This window comes from Actinia tenebrosa, unplaced genomic scaffold (assembly GCF_029948245.1).
Source record: "Actinia tenebrosa isolate PJP-AT-01 unplaced genomic scaffold, QUT_ActTen_1.0 PGA_scaffold13__45_contigs__length_12533684, whole genome shotgun sequence".
NCBI lineage: Eukaryota > Metazoa > Cnidaria > Anthozoa > Actiniaria > Actiniidae > Actinia > Actinia tenebrosa.
The window spans coordinates 2,574,514-2,590,973 of record NW_028292573.1 but is presented as its reverse complement, the minus strand read 5'-3'; the positions used below and the strand labels follow the sequence as shown (position 1 = coordinate 2,590,973).

General features: G+C 40.4%; 1 protein-coding gene across 1 annotated transcript; it reads left to right on the top strand.

Moving 5' to 3' along the window:
* The first annotated feature begins 734 nt into the window (after window positions 1-734).
* On the top strand, window positions 735-14,525 carry LOC116300822 (uncharacterized). Its single transcript, XM_031709778.2, has 9 exons — window positions 735-1,301; window positions 2,173-2,467; window positions 4,564-4,647; window positions 5,407-5,689; window positions 6,437-6,696; window positions 7,582-7,719; window positions 8,556-8,711; window positions 9,803-9,999; window positions 10,959-14,525. Exons 1-9 carry the CDS (start codon window positions 1,254-1,256, stop codon window positions 12,366-12,368), a joined length of 2,871 nt encoding a protein of 956 aa, XP_031565638.1. The 5' UTR covers window positions 735-1,253; the 3' UTR covers window positions 12,369-14,525.
* Window positions 14,526-16,460: the final 1,935 nt, after the last annotated feature.

The following is a 16,460-nucleotide window of genomic DNA, read 5'->3' as shown; positions in this document are numbered from 1 at the left end:
AGAAATGACAGGGGGGTCGCGACCCCCTCGACCCTCCCCCTGGATCCGCCCTTGCTAAATAATTCATCAATAAAAATCTCCGTCTCCCGAACCTACACTCTCCTATCCCCAGCTCCAGCCCCAGCCGTCTAATAATTGCTAATTATACATTCTCCATAATAGTCATATAGGAGAGGTCCGTGATACGTGCTGCTTTATTAAAAGGTCTGCTGTTCCGTGCAGCTCTTGAGTTCGAAAATAGAGGGCAAGTAAGCTATTGTTAGATTCGGCACCGTTTTTGACCCAGGAAATGGATGGAGATTGCGTGAAAATGGCAGTCAGGAAGACTGAAGCAGGTCGTGGGAGAACCCATAGTTTTCAGCTTTGCAAATGGGATGAGAAAGAATATTTAATATCTACCAATTTGTCGCCCTCTAATTCCATTCCATAAATATTCAACCTGTCATTTAATAGTGACATATTTTCCCTAGCTTTGCACATTTTTCAAAAGCATCGATGAAAAACACGAACGTATGAACGTTTCGAGATAATGATTTCAAACATCCAGAAAATACTAGCAACGAAGAATGAAAAATTACAAAAATCCCTGAACAAATTTTCGTTATCAAATATGCAAATACAGTGAGCCCTATTCCGGCAGGTTATCATTGGTAATTGGTTTGATGTACCGATCACCGGAACCACGCTCACATATCACCCTTTTTTCAACCCACGTATTTTTCTTAATGCATCTTTGTAGCTTGTGTAGATTTTACAGTTTTGTAGCGATGCGTCTGTAGATAAGGTAGAGTTTAGTGTGTTTTTCTTTTGAGTTATTGAGCTAATTCTAGCGAAACTGTCAACAGAAAGTACAAATTTCGACAGGCGTTCCTATACAGTTCAGTTCCAGTCTTCGAACGCGTAATGGACTTCAATAAATAAGTTATGTTTTGATTGGAGTGAACACGAACTAAGTCTCAAAATTAACACCAAGGACTTAAAAATTCTGGGCTTTTTAAGGAGATCGGAACCAGGATCACAGCTTACAGAGAAATACCAAGAAATATAGCCCTCTTACTTCGTATTTAGTTACTTTAGCAAAGCGATAGGATTGAGTGCTAGAATTTTCAGTAACTGGTTCGGTATGCAGGCGATATTGGATGCTACTTATATTAATCCTCGCTGGACTTCTTGAAAGCTCCTTTCGTAGATGAAACATCAAGTCCAGGACATTTATTTTTTTTAGAACTTCTGTGAGGAAATTATCCAAGAATATGAATACAACAGATGTTAGGAAGCAAGGATTTTTACGAAGACTTAAGGTAAGGTTTATCGATGATGTGCGAACTTCGGTCAGGTGTTCAGTCCGTCCCGACCTCCTACTTTAATACTATAACTGACCATTTTAACGAGCTGATTAACTTGATGGAAAAAGTTTTAAATCCATCCTAGAGACCACTAAAATACTTGCCTGTGATATTAAAGAACTATTATTTTAAGTCGCTGCAAAGAGATAGCGTGTCTTATTACAAGCTCTAACAGGTTCTATTTCACTGGCTGCGAGTAAACTTGTGCTGCTCAAAACTCTATAAATTTTATCCTTATTGCTTATAAATACCTCTTATACAGAGGAAATTCTTTTGGAAATTCTTACAGACCTATATTTTTTTGAAAGATGCTGTTGAGAATGAGGTCTTTGACTTGTTGTGATTAACAAGAAGAGCATTGAATGAACGTGTGACCCCCGGTCAGAACAAGTCTACTTTTCATTAACAATAAGTATTAATTCCCTCGAGGCCAGAAAAACACTTTAAACAAACTTTTACAATGTTGGTTTTCTAGTTCAGGTTTTCTCCGGCTTCCCATCTTTATTTTTTTACATTTTTTCCCTCGTTATTTTCTGCATTAACTATATTGGGCAATAAGCCTCTTTCTTTTATATAGAACTCCTATTACATTTTAACCAAATATGATACTCTAGCTATACTCATAACGCTTTAAGGCCTAGTTTTTGTATTTATTATAAGATCCTATTTGTTATGTATGCAAATGACAAAGACATCAAATTTCTCCATACATCCGCGATGTAATGTAAGTTATATTGTTTTAGAGACAATTCCTGATTCAGCGAAAATTGAAGGAACCATTGACTTGTCAATTAAACTTATATTCAATTTTTTCTTATACTTCCAGACTTTAAAAAGACGATATTTTGTTCTTCGTACTTCATCAAAATATGGTAAAACAAGACTAGAATATTACGAAAGTGAAAAAAAATTCCGTTCAAATGCTCCACCAAAGCGAACGATTCATCTCACAAGCTGTTTCAACATCGCACGAAAGGACGACACAAAACATAAGTTTGTGTTTGCACTCTACACTAGAGAGGATGCGTTTGGACTCATTTGTGAGACTGAAGAAGATCTGGATTGCTGGCTGAATGCTTTGTTAACAGAAAAAAAAAATAGTGAAAGCGTCACTGAAAATGGTGAGTTTTTTTCTCATTTTTCAAAATTTGTATTTGGCAATTTTACCGTATTGTTTGATGAGTTTGAACAAAGTGGACTTTGAATTGTTTATCAAGGATAAGATTACAGTCTCTGTGACTTTACGTCAAAACTCTGTAAATATATTTTATATTGTGGATTATTTTTATATGACATTAGAAAAATAATCTTCATTGCTCCAGCTAATTCACGCTGGAAGGTGTTTTCTCTTAATCTTTCACATCTAAATGTAACAAGTGGGAGTTATTTCTTTGAGGAATGAATCACATCCTCAGCAGTTTTTTGTCAGTTACTTCAACAGGAATTGATTAGAATGATTTATCGTGGCCAAAATCCTCTTACACATCAATAGGATTAAGGAATTACATCATAACGCACACTATAATAAGTGCATTTACATGATATATATCAAAAATTAACTATTTTAAGCTGACAAAAATTTCTGATTAACATGCCTATGAATATTTGTCACCAGATTAAATAGAACTTCCTGAAAGTCGTTTAAAAAATGAAATACTGATGACATATAGTAGAAAATCAAACATCATTTCAGTTACATTACACCCTATTTTGTTTGTATTATCATTTTGTTACATTTGTGTTAATTTAGCATTTCCATTGGCAAAGGATCCAGAATACAATCAGAATTTTCTAGGGGTGGGGAGGGTCTGTGGAGGCAGAATTTATTCTGCAATACTCCTCATTAAACTTTCTAGGGTATAATGATCTAACATCGGCACCCTTAGTAGAGTGGAGTGGGGATCGAGCTGTTGTTGAATAGAGACGGCAGAATTGGAGTAGGGGGGGGGGGACTTTAATTCCGCCCCACCCCCCAACTTTTTACAGTTCCATATGAAAAAAAAACTATAGTCCCTTTAATTTTACTTTACATCAACAGCCTAGCTCCTACACAGACGTTCTTAGAGTGTGTCTGTTACACAATGTTTCCTTCCCCACATGGGGAAGATAACGTTGCATGACAGACCCTAAAACATCTGCGTTTAAGATTAGGCAGTAGACTACAATCAATTAATATGTATTTAAAGTATGTAAAGGTAAAGTCAGTTGAAAGTAGTCAATTGCTGACTTTGTTTTTAATAGAATCGTGCCGTACATAGCGATGAAAATAATGGTATCATCTTGTTACTTTGTTATTAGCCTAAGGCATAGTATTTCTCATTTGATGAGTTTTAGCTATAAACTAGATATCTACAAGAAATATACCTAGCACATATAAAGAAATAGATGATAAATAAAAGATATATGGGATTTAACAGTTGCATTTCTACAGAGTGAAGCTCTTCATCTACTGAATTCTAATTGAAATATGAAAGTTGATTTTTATTGGGGGAAGGAAAAAACCAGAGAACTCTGATAAGAACCCTCAACACACAGCATGTGACACCCAGTACTGGCATTGAACCCGGGTCACATTGTTCTCACTTTTATGCAATCTGTGTTTCTCAATTACCTGATAGCACATTTAGTACTTCTGTCAATGTGTAGTTCTAGAAATTATCCATACCCCCCACAGAGGAATTTTCTTAAAGACCAGTCTCTACCCACAGAAATTCTAATTTTCTTCCATACAAACTCTGTAATTTCTGTTTGTTCTCTGACCCCCCCACCTCCCCCCTCCCACACCCTTTGGAAATTCCAAATTCCTCTGTGGTGTGGGTATGGATAATTTCTGGAACTACACAATTGAGATCCTTAATATTGAAATCAAAAATCAAATGGGGATCAGCAGTGATATATCAGAGAGGAAAGAACTTAGAAAACTTTGATTTTTTTATGGAGAGAGGAAAACTAGAAAACCCAGAGAAAAAATCCAGGGAAGTTTATCGACAAGGAATTAAATGATTAAAATCAGGGGCAGATCCAGGGGAGGGGTGCAGGGGGTGCGCACCCCTCACTGATTGGACTTTGTGCCCCAACTTTGAAGAAAACCAATACTGTTTTTTCCATTTGATTGTAAGGGATGCACCCCGCCCTGGGTTAACATTGTGCGCAGCACCCCTCCTTGAACAAAATCCTGGATCTGCCCCTGAAAAGGATTACATTCATTCTGTTGTAGAATACTCACCAAATGATGGAGGTCTTGTGAAGTCCTTTTCTTCAAGTTCAATGAAAAGGGAATATTATAGCCCAGCATCTCATGGTGAGTAACCATCAAATACATCAACCATCACATTTTATCGAACCCTGAAACAACCTCTAGGGTGATCAAAGTCAGGGACTCTTTCTTGAAATATATCGGCCAATGAATTACCTATATCTCTTTATACCACCACCGCAACGGTTCAGCAGTGGCGCAGCTTAACGGGATCAAACTGAAAGCAATGAGATTCACCTCTGGCATCTGATATACAGTTTATGTATGACCACGGAGAATAGAATGGATTGTTTGAAAAGAGGGAAGAAAAACCGAAGAGCCGGAAAAACCCTCAGAGTCAGAATCAGCTTAGCTCTCAAAGGATGACTGGGAAGCGAACCAATCGAATCGAATCAATTCCTTTCGGGACTTAGTGCAAAGGGCCTCTAAATTGGAATTTAGCTAGTTCGGTTTTGCAGAGCGCGGAAAACCGGAGCGCGGGAAAACGGAGAACCGGAGAAAAACCCTCAAAGCAAGTCCTAACGTATTCGAGTTGCTCGGCACATGTTATGCCGAGTCAAGGAATCGAACCCAAGACCGTAGAGAGACGAGTACACTATCGCTGTCACTGACTTTTGATCACTTAAAAGAAAGAGACGGATAGAAAGAGGAGGCTCGAGCATTAAACAAACCGAAAGAAAATGTAAAAAGAAATTATTGACCTATTGCTGACAGCTTGCGCTCTCTGTACAAAGTCTGCTCTCTCTACCTTTTTACTGGGATAAGGAAAGAAGCTAACCTACCTTTTTTTCTTCGCTTAATTAGTTTCCTCGTGGCCAGTCACCGTCAAACCTAGAGGACTGGGAACAAGTAAGAACCTCGCTGGGTCGTATCTCCTCCAGCTGGCCAATCACCATTTGTCGCTTGTCAAGACACCATCTGAAGAGCTCGCTGCTGATTTTCGTCTGATGAACGTCCGTCGGTGCGGACATACAGACTGTTTTTTCTACATGGAAGTTGGGAGGTCTTGTAGTACCGGTGCGGGAGAACTGTGGATGCAAGTAGATGATCCTATACTTGCACAACACCTACACGAAGTTATATTACTGTAAGTAATATAAAGAGAGAGAGAGCTCTTTGGGGGGGGGGGACGCGGTCATCGCTATGGTCTTAGGCTAGATTCCTTGCCTATCAAGGTATCACGTAGATACATCTACTTGGGACTGCCTTGATGATTCGAGGGTTTTTCTTCGGGCTCTGCACAAAATTCCCATTCGGTCTTTTATTAACCGTGCTCTGACTTCAATCAGCCCAGAGGTCGTTTCAGGGTTCGATCTGTGAGTTAGCCGTGCCCTGACTTATATCAGACCAAAGGTTGTTTCAGGGTTGGATCTGTGAATTAGACTTGCCCTGACTTAGATCAGGCCAGTTTCGATCTGTGACTTAGGCTTGACCTAACTTTGATCAGCCCAGAGGTTGTTTCAGACAAAAATTGAGGTTTTATTGTAATAGCCCTATTTCACTATGACGTCACATCAAAACAATCTATTGTTAAAACGCAAAGGATCATGGTCGTCGGAGGGGGTCAAATCAACGCAAATTCACCGAAAACTGTTCTAAAACCCTTATCGGCACTCCACGAGGAGAATTAGAATAGCCAGCAAACGATCAGAATATTTTTAGTGCATATCAACACATATTATATCTGAAAACCAGGCCATTTTAGATTAAACTGTTTCGCTGTAGGAGCAACTTTTGTTGAATTTTCTATTGGATCTGGCGATTCTATCCCCCACATAAACAAGCAGTGACGTCATAGTGAAATAGGGCAATTGGTTCTTGTTTTCCTTTTCAGAGCGATGCAAAACCTCTCTGGTGAGAGTTCTTCACTTTCTAGATATCGCTGTCACTCAGGAGGACACAAACAACGACCCACCTCGCTAATGTTACTAAGTCCAACACGGTCGCGCTCAGACACCGATACTTCTCTTCATAATCAGTCATCAGATGGTCCAGTATCCCCCTCTAAACATACCGAACAATACAGTCCTGCACACACCAAGCCATCAGCCATGTTTCAAAGGCTGCTTTCGGTTGGCAAGAGAAAAACAGAAGGTGAGGTTAAATATATCACTTTCAGGATTTAAGTGTCTATTCGTAGTAGCGCTTTCGCTTTCTCTCAAACACACCTACCACTACATTCAATATTCTCTGTACACAACGTTCAACTCACATGTTGATTTTTACGGAGGGAGGAAACCGAAGAACCCGGAGAAAACCCTCGTAGCATAGGAGAGAACAACACATCAAACAAACTCAATTCACATGTGGCGACCGCAGGGCTCGTTGACCCGACCCGTTGGACTCACAGCAATGAAATGCGAATTATATATGCGTCTGAAGATTTGCCCGCCATCACACGGCATCGTCAGAGACAAAGGAGAGCATATGCCTATGTAATAAGCAGTGTTAGATATCTGTTAGTGCTGGTTCAAACTGTGTTAAGATATTTTCCTAAGTTTTTGTTTACTTTTGTTGAAATTGAAGCAAAAATTACTTCTACAAGTTAAACTACTTGTTATGGGAAAACTGAAAGAATTAGATTCCTTCTTTTAGAAGCTAAGTACTACTCCTTTAAGTCGTCAAAACGAACTCAAATCGTGTCGTTTTGAGGTCACAAAATGGCATATTTGAAGGAGACAAAATAAGTTCAAACGGATCCCATTGTTTCCATGCAGTTGCAGTACCCCAATCTATCCACTCAAGTCCTAAGCACATGCGATCCGTCAAAACACTACTCATGAATGTGTAAGTTGCGTAAAGCCCTCTTGAAAATTAAAAATTGCGAAGCACATTATAATGCGCTATATATGTTAACTTTAAATTTTTTAAGCGGAGAAAGGATGTTTCTATTGTTTAGCCCCTATGTTGGTAAAATTTCATCGTGCATCACTAGCTGGCGCGTCTTTACTCAATCACTCTAATATTTCATGTTTATAGATCTTAGTCCCAGACTGTTCTCTAGACGTACGCAGTCCAAATCTCTTTCAATCGATCCATGTCAAGGAGGCCTGCTTGATCGCGCTCAGTCGGTCGACTTTTCACGTTTATTTAGTGGGGCTGACCTTCAAACACCAGGTAGGTTTTACTTTAACGAGGGATCTCTGGGGATACACCTGCACCTGTAATATCGGTACAAATGAAGCCTTTTCCTCTCCCCTTTCCTCCCCCAAACCCAACCCACCCCTCCCCCCCACCCCCAAACCAGGTAGGTTTTACATTAAAGAGGGATCTCTGGGGATACACCTGCTCCTGTAATATGGGTACAAATGAAGCCCTCTCCCCTCCCCCAAACCCAACCCAACCCCCCCCCCCCTCCCCCAAACCAGGTAGGTTTTACATTAAGGAGGGATCTCTGGGGATACACCTGCTCCTGTAATATGGGTATAAATGAAGCCCTCTCCTCTCCCCTCCTCTCCGCTCCGCTCCCCCTTCCCCAACCCACCCCCTTCCCCAACCCAAAAAACTTTTGCATCCATGGGTGGTCTATTTGCTAAGGTGTCGTCCTCTCACCAATACAAAGCTTGTGACAAGCGGCCCGCGTTCGAGTCTGATTCAATCTAGTATGCTAGTTCAGCTTCGTTTCGATATGTTTTGCTTTGCGGGTTTTCTCTGGTTTTCCATGTAAGTTGAGGACACGCGGCCACTAGTTTTAAAGCCTACCGAGTATGAATAAGATTTTATCCCTTCCCATGAGAATTCAAAAACAAAGGCCAGTCTTTTGTCATAGTCCTGAATTCCTCGGGAATTTCAAGACACGTCTCGGTAAACATTCACCGATAATTGTTAAATAGTAATACCTCATCATGATACTATATACAATGCAAATACCTTATATTGAACTAGTGATCTCGGTTTCCTAAAGAATTGATAATTCACTGATGGCTGAATACATCTGTTGTGTATTTGTGTAGAGACTCCCGAATCACCCGAGAAAGAGAAAGAGATCATTTTCGACATGGACGTGGAACCTGTGCGAACGTCATCTAATTCATCTGGATCATCTGCAAGGAGTTGGGACCAGTCTCACTCGTACATGAATCTTGTGCTTCATCGCATGGAAGGTAGAGGTACGTCTAACACCTTGATAGTAATTCACTTAGGAAGGCTTGCCGAGAAAATTTGCATGCATTTTTATTATCCATGATGCAACTACTTGACTTTGCTAACAAGACTCGGGTCAAACGTCGAACTTCATATGAGCCGAACCTAATCGAGTCAATTGACAACAAGGCGGTCTTAAATAACGTCCTTTTTTCACGAGGGTAGCACTTAATAGCCAGTGGCTAACAAACCTGTGGCCCTCATTCCATGATCGAATTGGAATTTAGGAGTTGATTTTTGTGGAGGGAGGAAAACCGGAGAACTCGGAGAAAAACCCTCGAAGCACAGGAGAGAACCAACAAACAAACAAACTTGTTGTCATTAGGTTCGGTTCATTTGAAGTCAGTCCACGTTTGACATGAGACTTCGACTTTTACTTGTTAGTTGTGTCAGTGGCAAAGTCCTCATAATTTTATTCCCTTTCGTTGCTTCTTGATATGTGATGTTGCCTCTTCACCTTGCAACACGAAACGCGCAGACCGCCATGCTAAGTTGTTAGTACTTTGTTTATCACTAGAAATCCAGAACGGGAATGTTACAATTCGCTTGATTGACCATGAAATAGTGGCTCGAAGTCGAGGTTGCGCTTAATGAATACAGTAAATGTGTGAACGACACTAGAGAAAAACGTTTGCGCATGCGTGCATTTTAGCACGTTTTCTAAGAATTTTGAAGAGTTTGAGTGAGAAAATAAATGTTTGTTTTCTCCAAGTATACAAAACAGTTCAAGAGTATACTTTTGTCAGACCAAGATACTGTATTAACAAACACAATATGAAAGAATTAGTCTTAAGTTTCTAGCATCAACACTAAGTTTTGGCATTTTGTGAAGTCCAATTTACTAGGCAAGTATAAAAGTCAAATTTACATATGTTTTGACTAATTTGCATACGGATTCAGAGCATGCGCAGACGTTTTTCACTCGTGTCTGTATGAACACATCAAATCCAAACTCGACTTTGCCTGGCAATTTAATCGTCACTGAAGAAAATTCGGGAAAATTCTGTTAAGATTCTCCCATCTATTAACGGGGAAAAAAACTTTTCTTGACTCATAGATACTACAGACGAAGGGTACGACAGCACTCGTGGAGGCGATACCACACCAAAGGATGCTACCACGCCAACGGATAATAAACCGCTCCACGTTATAGCACCATCGAATGGCGAATCATCCGAAAACAGCAGACCTCCAGAAGATGATCGTGCGCAAGATGATAGTGAGAAACCCAAGCTTGATGATAGAACTGTTAAGGTAATGTTTGCTGCAATGAAGCAAAAACCATTTGCTGATTGTGATTGACAGGTAGGAGAAGATGACGAGAAATAGAGCATTGGTTTTGTTTTGACTTTGATCAGAAACTCCTAAGGGACTTGAAACGTGTAACACTATAATCATGCTTCGGAATATTCACATATGCAGATTAGGAGTTTTGATACCATTCTCTACTTTCACATCCTCATAATGCCTTGCGTCTTTGGGGGGTAACCAATCAAAAAACTGTCTCAAATTGAAAGGTTTCTTAATTGAATTTATACTATACCTGCTTTTATCTGTACAATACTGATTATCAGTTTATTCCAAGTTATTTTTGCTTGTACAGATCATCAAGTTTAAGATTTACCTTAAACGTCTTCAAGCTTCTACCTTTTTCTGTTTTAACTTCTTCATTTTATTTTTGGATACCAAACAAGATATTGTCAACATTGTCTGATCAGCTTTCAGCAAAATAAGTGGGTTTTTACCCTCTGGTTACCCCCAAAGACGCAAAGGATTATGGGGATGTGAAAGTAGAGAATATTTGAAATTTTACACTTGATTCAAGATGGCCGCTTAGACTCACATCAAACTTTTCGCTGAATTTCCTGACTTTCAAAGAAAATTTACTGAATTTTTCAATCAAACGTTTCGGATAGCTTAGCTTTAATTTGGTATTGGTAGTTTTTGAAGCAAGAGGACGTGATTTACTTGAAAGAAATTTGTCCGGAAAAAAACAGTGAATATTCCTGATCATTGTATATCTGTTACACGTTTCTGGCTACTGGGACCAACATTGTCCTGCAGGGGGGACGGTCAATCTCACAATTTTTGTACGAGGGAAATTGTACTATTTCATGATTGGATGAAACATTATTAACTATTTTAGCCACCTTTCCTTCATGCAATCGGCTTTTTTAAGGCGCTTATATAAACCTTTTTTCTGGTTCTTGTAGAAAGACGAAGAAGAAGAAGATAATATCCATCGAGGTTTCAATAGCGTTACTGACTCAGGAGACGGAAATTCCAATGAAGCTGACGCAGAGCAGGTAGGAATATCTCCAAAAAGTCGATCAAGATACGAAGATATGTCTTTCAACTTTAAAAACCTGAACATGAAAGGGGAACAAGACGATGAAGATGGGAATTCCGATGAGTCTGAAACATTGACTCATCTATTCGAGAACTTAACAATGCCAGCACAGTATTCCCCTAAACAAAGACGCACTTCAGAGCCAGTGGTTAATAATAGTAGTCAGTCTCAACCAAAGGCAGTTTTTTCAGTAGATCAAGTCACATCAGAGACAAAATCATCTTCAAAGCAAAGACGCACGTCAGAACCTGCCACGCCAAGTAAATACGAATTGCGAGAACTTGTTCAGATTAGGAATTCTCCTTCTTCTTCGCCTCGAAGAAGCAAGAAAGGTGTTTCTTCTTTAGCGTCGACTATAAACGGTTCAATCGCAGAAAATCCCGATTCTGAATCGGACTCGCCCTCCAACTCCAGAAGGCGGCGAAATGCCAATGGTTCATCAGCTGATACAAGCGATGATTATGTGGTGATGTCGCTTCAAGCTGGATCACATACGTATGTCAACATGACACCCAGAGAAGGCGGACCAAAACCCTCTGAGGACGGACCCACGTATATGAACTTTCGGCCAGGAGAAACTTCTAATCTTAGTGAGAAGAACACGGAAGAGCACAGCTATATGAATTTCAAACCCGGAGATATTCCTGAAGAGAGCGAGGCAAAAGCTCAGCCACCAAGTTATATCAATGTTATCCCTGGAAGTTTAACCAGATCCGAATCAGTTTCCCCTCGACCCAAACGAAAGCATGCCTACGAGAACTTAAACTTGAATGGAACGCTAAAAGTCAGTGAATTGGAATCTCATGATTATATGAACTTCAGTCCTCTAGGAACTGCCGAAGACAAAGGCGTTCCTAAGACAAAGTCTATCCCGTCATCCCCTCGTGGCTCGTTTGGAAGCTCACTGAGTCCGACTTCCGGCTGGGCGCGAAGAATTCAAAGGCGGGAAAGCGAGCCAATACCAGGTTCACTTTTGTCAGACGAAGAAACGGGAATGTTATTTCTTGACTTCAGTAAAAAATCGAAGGAAGAGAAAGAGTTAAACTATGTATCTCTTGATCACAGTAAAATCAAAAAGAGATCGGGAGGTAAAGGCATGACTAAGACAAGACCAGCTTCCATCAACACTCTTCCAAGCCAGAAAAGATCCTGGGATACGGGCCCTAAATCCGCGTCATTAGAAGCTGGGTATGCTGAAATAGATTTTGCCAAGTCTCAAGGACTGCGGCAAGTTATTCTAGAACACGAGAAAAGTAAACCGCAAAAAGAATAGCGCCATCTTAGTTTTCAGCTGGGGTGTCAGAAACTTTTGTCTTGTGTTACCACATTTAACACAGGTAATCCATTAGAGGTAAATAGTATTTCTAGAATGGGGCTATTTCTAGAGTTCACTTCACAACGATTCAGAAAATGCCAAGGTAAATCACAACCTTTTTAAATATTTTTAGAACTTCAAGATTCCTAACTCAATCCGATTTTAAAAGCGTAATCTGAAAAACGAAAATGTACCGGAGAACGACTAGCTATCAGTTCTTGGGGTGCAAGCACGTGACTCAAAATCCCTCGAGATATGAATAACAATGAAACAGCCGCCATGTTGGATGATCTAACAAGAGAAGCTAATGAGGATTGATTTGTTATCGTCAACCAACATTGCGGCTATGACGTAACATGCACCACAAGAATAAGCTCTATTTACGATAGACGCATTGATGGTTTTCGCATTGTACTACAGATTAGTCATGTCTGAGGGGACAAATAACTTCAAATCAGGAAATTTTAACCGTTTTATTAAAATGAATTTAACATTTTCCATTAGTAGGCCATTTGCAGGAAACAATCACATGACTGTCTCTGGATGACAAAAAAAATTTTTTTTTTTTGCTGGATTGCTATCGTGATTTCCAAAACCTTTATCAAAATACTTTTTTCCCTCATAAGATACTTTCGATTTCAAGATGCGAAGCAGTTTAAAGTTTGTTTGCCATACAGCAGAGCCTATCCCAAAGAGGCCTGTGACTGAATTGATTCGTTATTGTTTTGAAGTCTGTAGGGGGAATTTGAAGTACAATATGAAAGCCAGCATGGCATCTATCGTGAATATAACCTATACACCATAAGCTCCATTCCTTTTATAGAGCTTTTAAATGTGACGTCAATCCTATAGAAAAATGACTTCCGATATGGCATTGCAGTGCATTATGGGACTTTTGTAGTGGACAAATACGCCATATTGCAAATATCTCCTAAGGGAGAACCTAGTAGCAAGCAGTTGATGTAATGTGTTTATAAGAATAAAATGAATAAGACCTAATACAATCCATAGATGGAATGACAATAGAATACAACAGATTTTCTGAATATACAATGCACTGCAACACCGACTCGACCCAGTTTTTCCTCAACCTCAGAATGGCTAATTCGCTCGTTTTAAAAGTTACTTAGATTTTGATGAAAGTGCCACCCCTTGCCCAGTAATTAACATGGTTGCCATCGCAACTAATCAAGAATTGAATGAACCAGCGAAACGAAGGCATGAAGCCCGATAAAATGTCTCCGACGCATTTGTCGTTTTGGACAATAATTGCTGTAGGTTTGACTCGCTTCAAGACCTAGATTTGAAAATCCTATTAGGTTTACGGTGCAACTACTATAACCGGAGCCACTTAGGCTTAGGTCAAACATCGAACTTTACATGAGCCGAACCTAATTACATCAAAGAAGACCGCCTTGTTATCCATTATTTCAATTAGGTTCGACTCATGTTAGTCATGTGAAGTTCGACGTTTGACCTGAGCCTTACACAGCTAAAAAAATGTAAAATGGAAACAATGCATTCCAACTTTGAGTATTGAGCCAATCAGAAACCTGGGCTGTACGAGAATGGTAATCTGACCCTGATGTTACTCGTAAACAACTAGATAGAGCCATCTTCATTATATATTCTGATTGGCTCCCGACTACCCAAAGTTGGAACGTATTGTTTTCATTCTACATTTTCATTGGTTTTCGCTGTATATCTAAGTGGCCCCGGTTGAACCCAAAGTTAGACTGTATTCTGAGCAGTTAAGTGTATCAAGGTGAAAGCAATAATATTTTATATTCAACTGAGATCCAAAGATCATAACATTCTTAAGAATATTTTAAACGAAATGAAAGCACAATTTTATTGAATATTATGTATCTCAGATACACCTTTTTGCAAAAACATTGACCAAGAACGAAATGAATTTTCCTTAATTAGCTCATTATTCATTCAAATCTCTGGCGCTGAAAATGATAGCAAAAGAAATAGATATGATTTTGGTCAACGTTTTTAAACGTTAAAAACTTAAAAGTGCAAATGTCGTGTCTTCTCACTGAGAAAATTAAGTAAATAAGGCTGTAATTTTGAATTATTATCAGAGCATTAAAAATTGTTTATAGAGAATGCAAGTTTTTTTTGGTCACACGCAACTCCATCATAGTTAATAGAGGGGGACTGGTTAGGACACCCGGCAAACTTCAAAGACAGGCGTTACTGTTGGGTTTTTGATTATATATCACGTGACAATGAGCAGCAGTAAGGGGGACTCGCGAAATCCGAATCGCCAAGCATCGAATTTCACGGGTATTACCCGCGTTTCAGGCCCCTCTAAATGTATGCGTCGGCAGCGGGTATTACCCACGCGATAATTCCCTTACTGCTGCTGTGTTTGCGAAATCTATGTATTAAGTTAAAATATTTGTGTCGCAAACGAAGGTTAAAATATTTCCTAGATATAGATGGACAACATCGCGCGCATTCAAAACAAAACTGTACGCAAGCTGCGAACCCAGGTATTGGATCGTTTGGACGCCGACTTCGCCTTCACGACATTCACAGAAGGAGACACAGAAGAAATAATGGATGAAGAAAGAGCCGAAAAGATAATAGACCTGATGCCTGAAGGTAACTACCGTTTACAGTTAACGTTTATAAAGTATTACGACGGCGACTGGGTAATAGAAAGAGGCCATAACCCTATTCGGGCGTCTGGTAAGCAGAACCTGTTTGTCTTAAATAAGCAAACGCGCCCCGGAGCGCTGGTAGGCATCGACGCGCTGTTCTACGAGGTTGCTTACCCTGTTACGGTAGTTATCTACGGTGCGTATGAGATCAAAGAGCCAGACGTTAGGAAACTCAAGCCAATGCGACATCCCGGCAACTGCGTCGGGAAACTGGTAAGGGAATTCTTTGAAGATTCCGCCCGCGGAGGTAAGTTAACTCCGAAAAGAAAAGAAGCCATCAGGAAATGGGAAAACGCCACCTACAAAGCTGGGGCTACGATAGACAACATAAAGAAATTAGAAACCCTCTTAGAAAGGCGCATACACGTGAAAGACATCACAGACGGGTACATTTACCCTGGGACACATAAATACGGCGGCAGAGGTGCTCCTATAGTCATCTACCAGCATAACGGACACGCTTGGAGAGAACTTCGGTTCCCCAAGAAGAAGGAGACAAAGGTCTACAAGGCCTCGCCATTGGCAGAGTTAATATATGAAAATTCCATTTGGCTGATGGTTCCCGAAGGAAGCCAGTTTATGACGCAAGATGGTACTCTTTACCGCCCCGAAATCGAACATTTGCGCATCCAGAGCGCCTGCGAAACCCTTGGGGAAGACTTCTCAGACGAGGTCCTTAGCTCCCGCAGCTTAGACTTCTTAGCTGCCAAGAAGAGAAACGGCTGGAAACCTACCCCAAAAGAGTTCAAAGATATCTCCAAAGCGTGCGTAGAACACGGTCATGGAGGTCTTTGGAATATGGAGTACGACGAAGACGAATACGTCTCCTTAGACATGAAGCATTGCTATCCTGCGTCATTTAAAGGTCTTGGCGATTGTAAGGAATATTACGACCGCTACGGACACCCAGATTCACAGTTCTTTCGTGTGTCCTTAGACGGCAGCTACGACGCGCCAGCAACGGGGTTCGTCAGATTAACGTCTTGGAAGTTGGCTAAAGACTTACATCCCATAATTTACGCTTGGTACGGGAAGCATCTACAAGAGAAAGAATGGATACCAGTGCCATTGTTAAAGTTCTTTGAAGAGCGTAAGCTCCTGAAATACACGGCGCATGAAGCCATACTTTGCCATAGCGCCTACACGAAGTGGCTCCCAGAGCACAACCCAACCGCCCGAATTGTCATAGGCAAATTTACCCAGGGCGCTAAGGAGGGAGAGAAGCACATGCAACGGCGTTTAATAACAGACGAAGGAGAGTTAAGCTTCCTCATAAAACGTGCCCACGATCAAGGAACGATGGTGTCTGTAGAGAAATGGGATTACCTCGTAGAAGATCAGCTGCACGAATGGAATGCGCTGTGTTATTACCAGG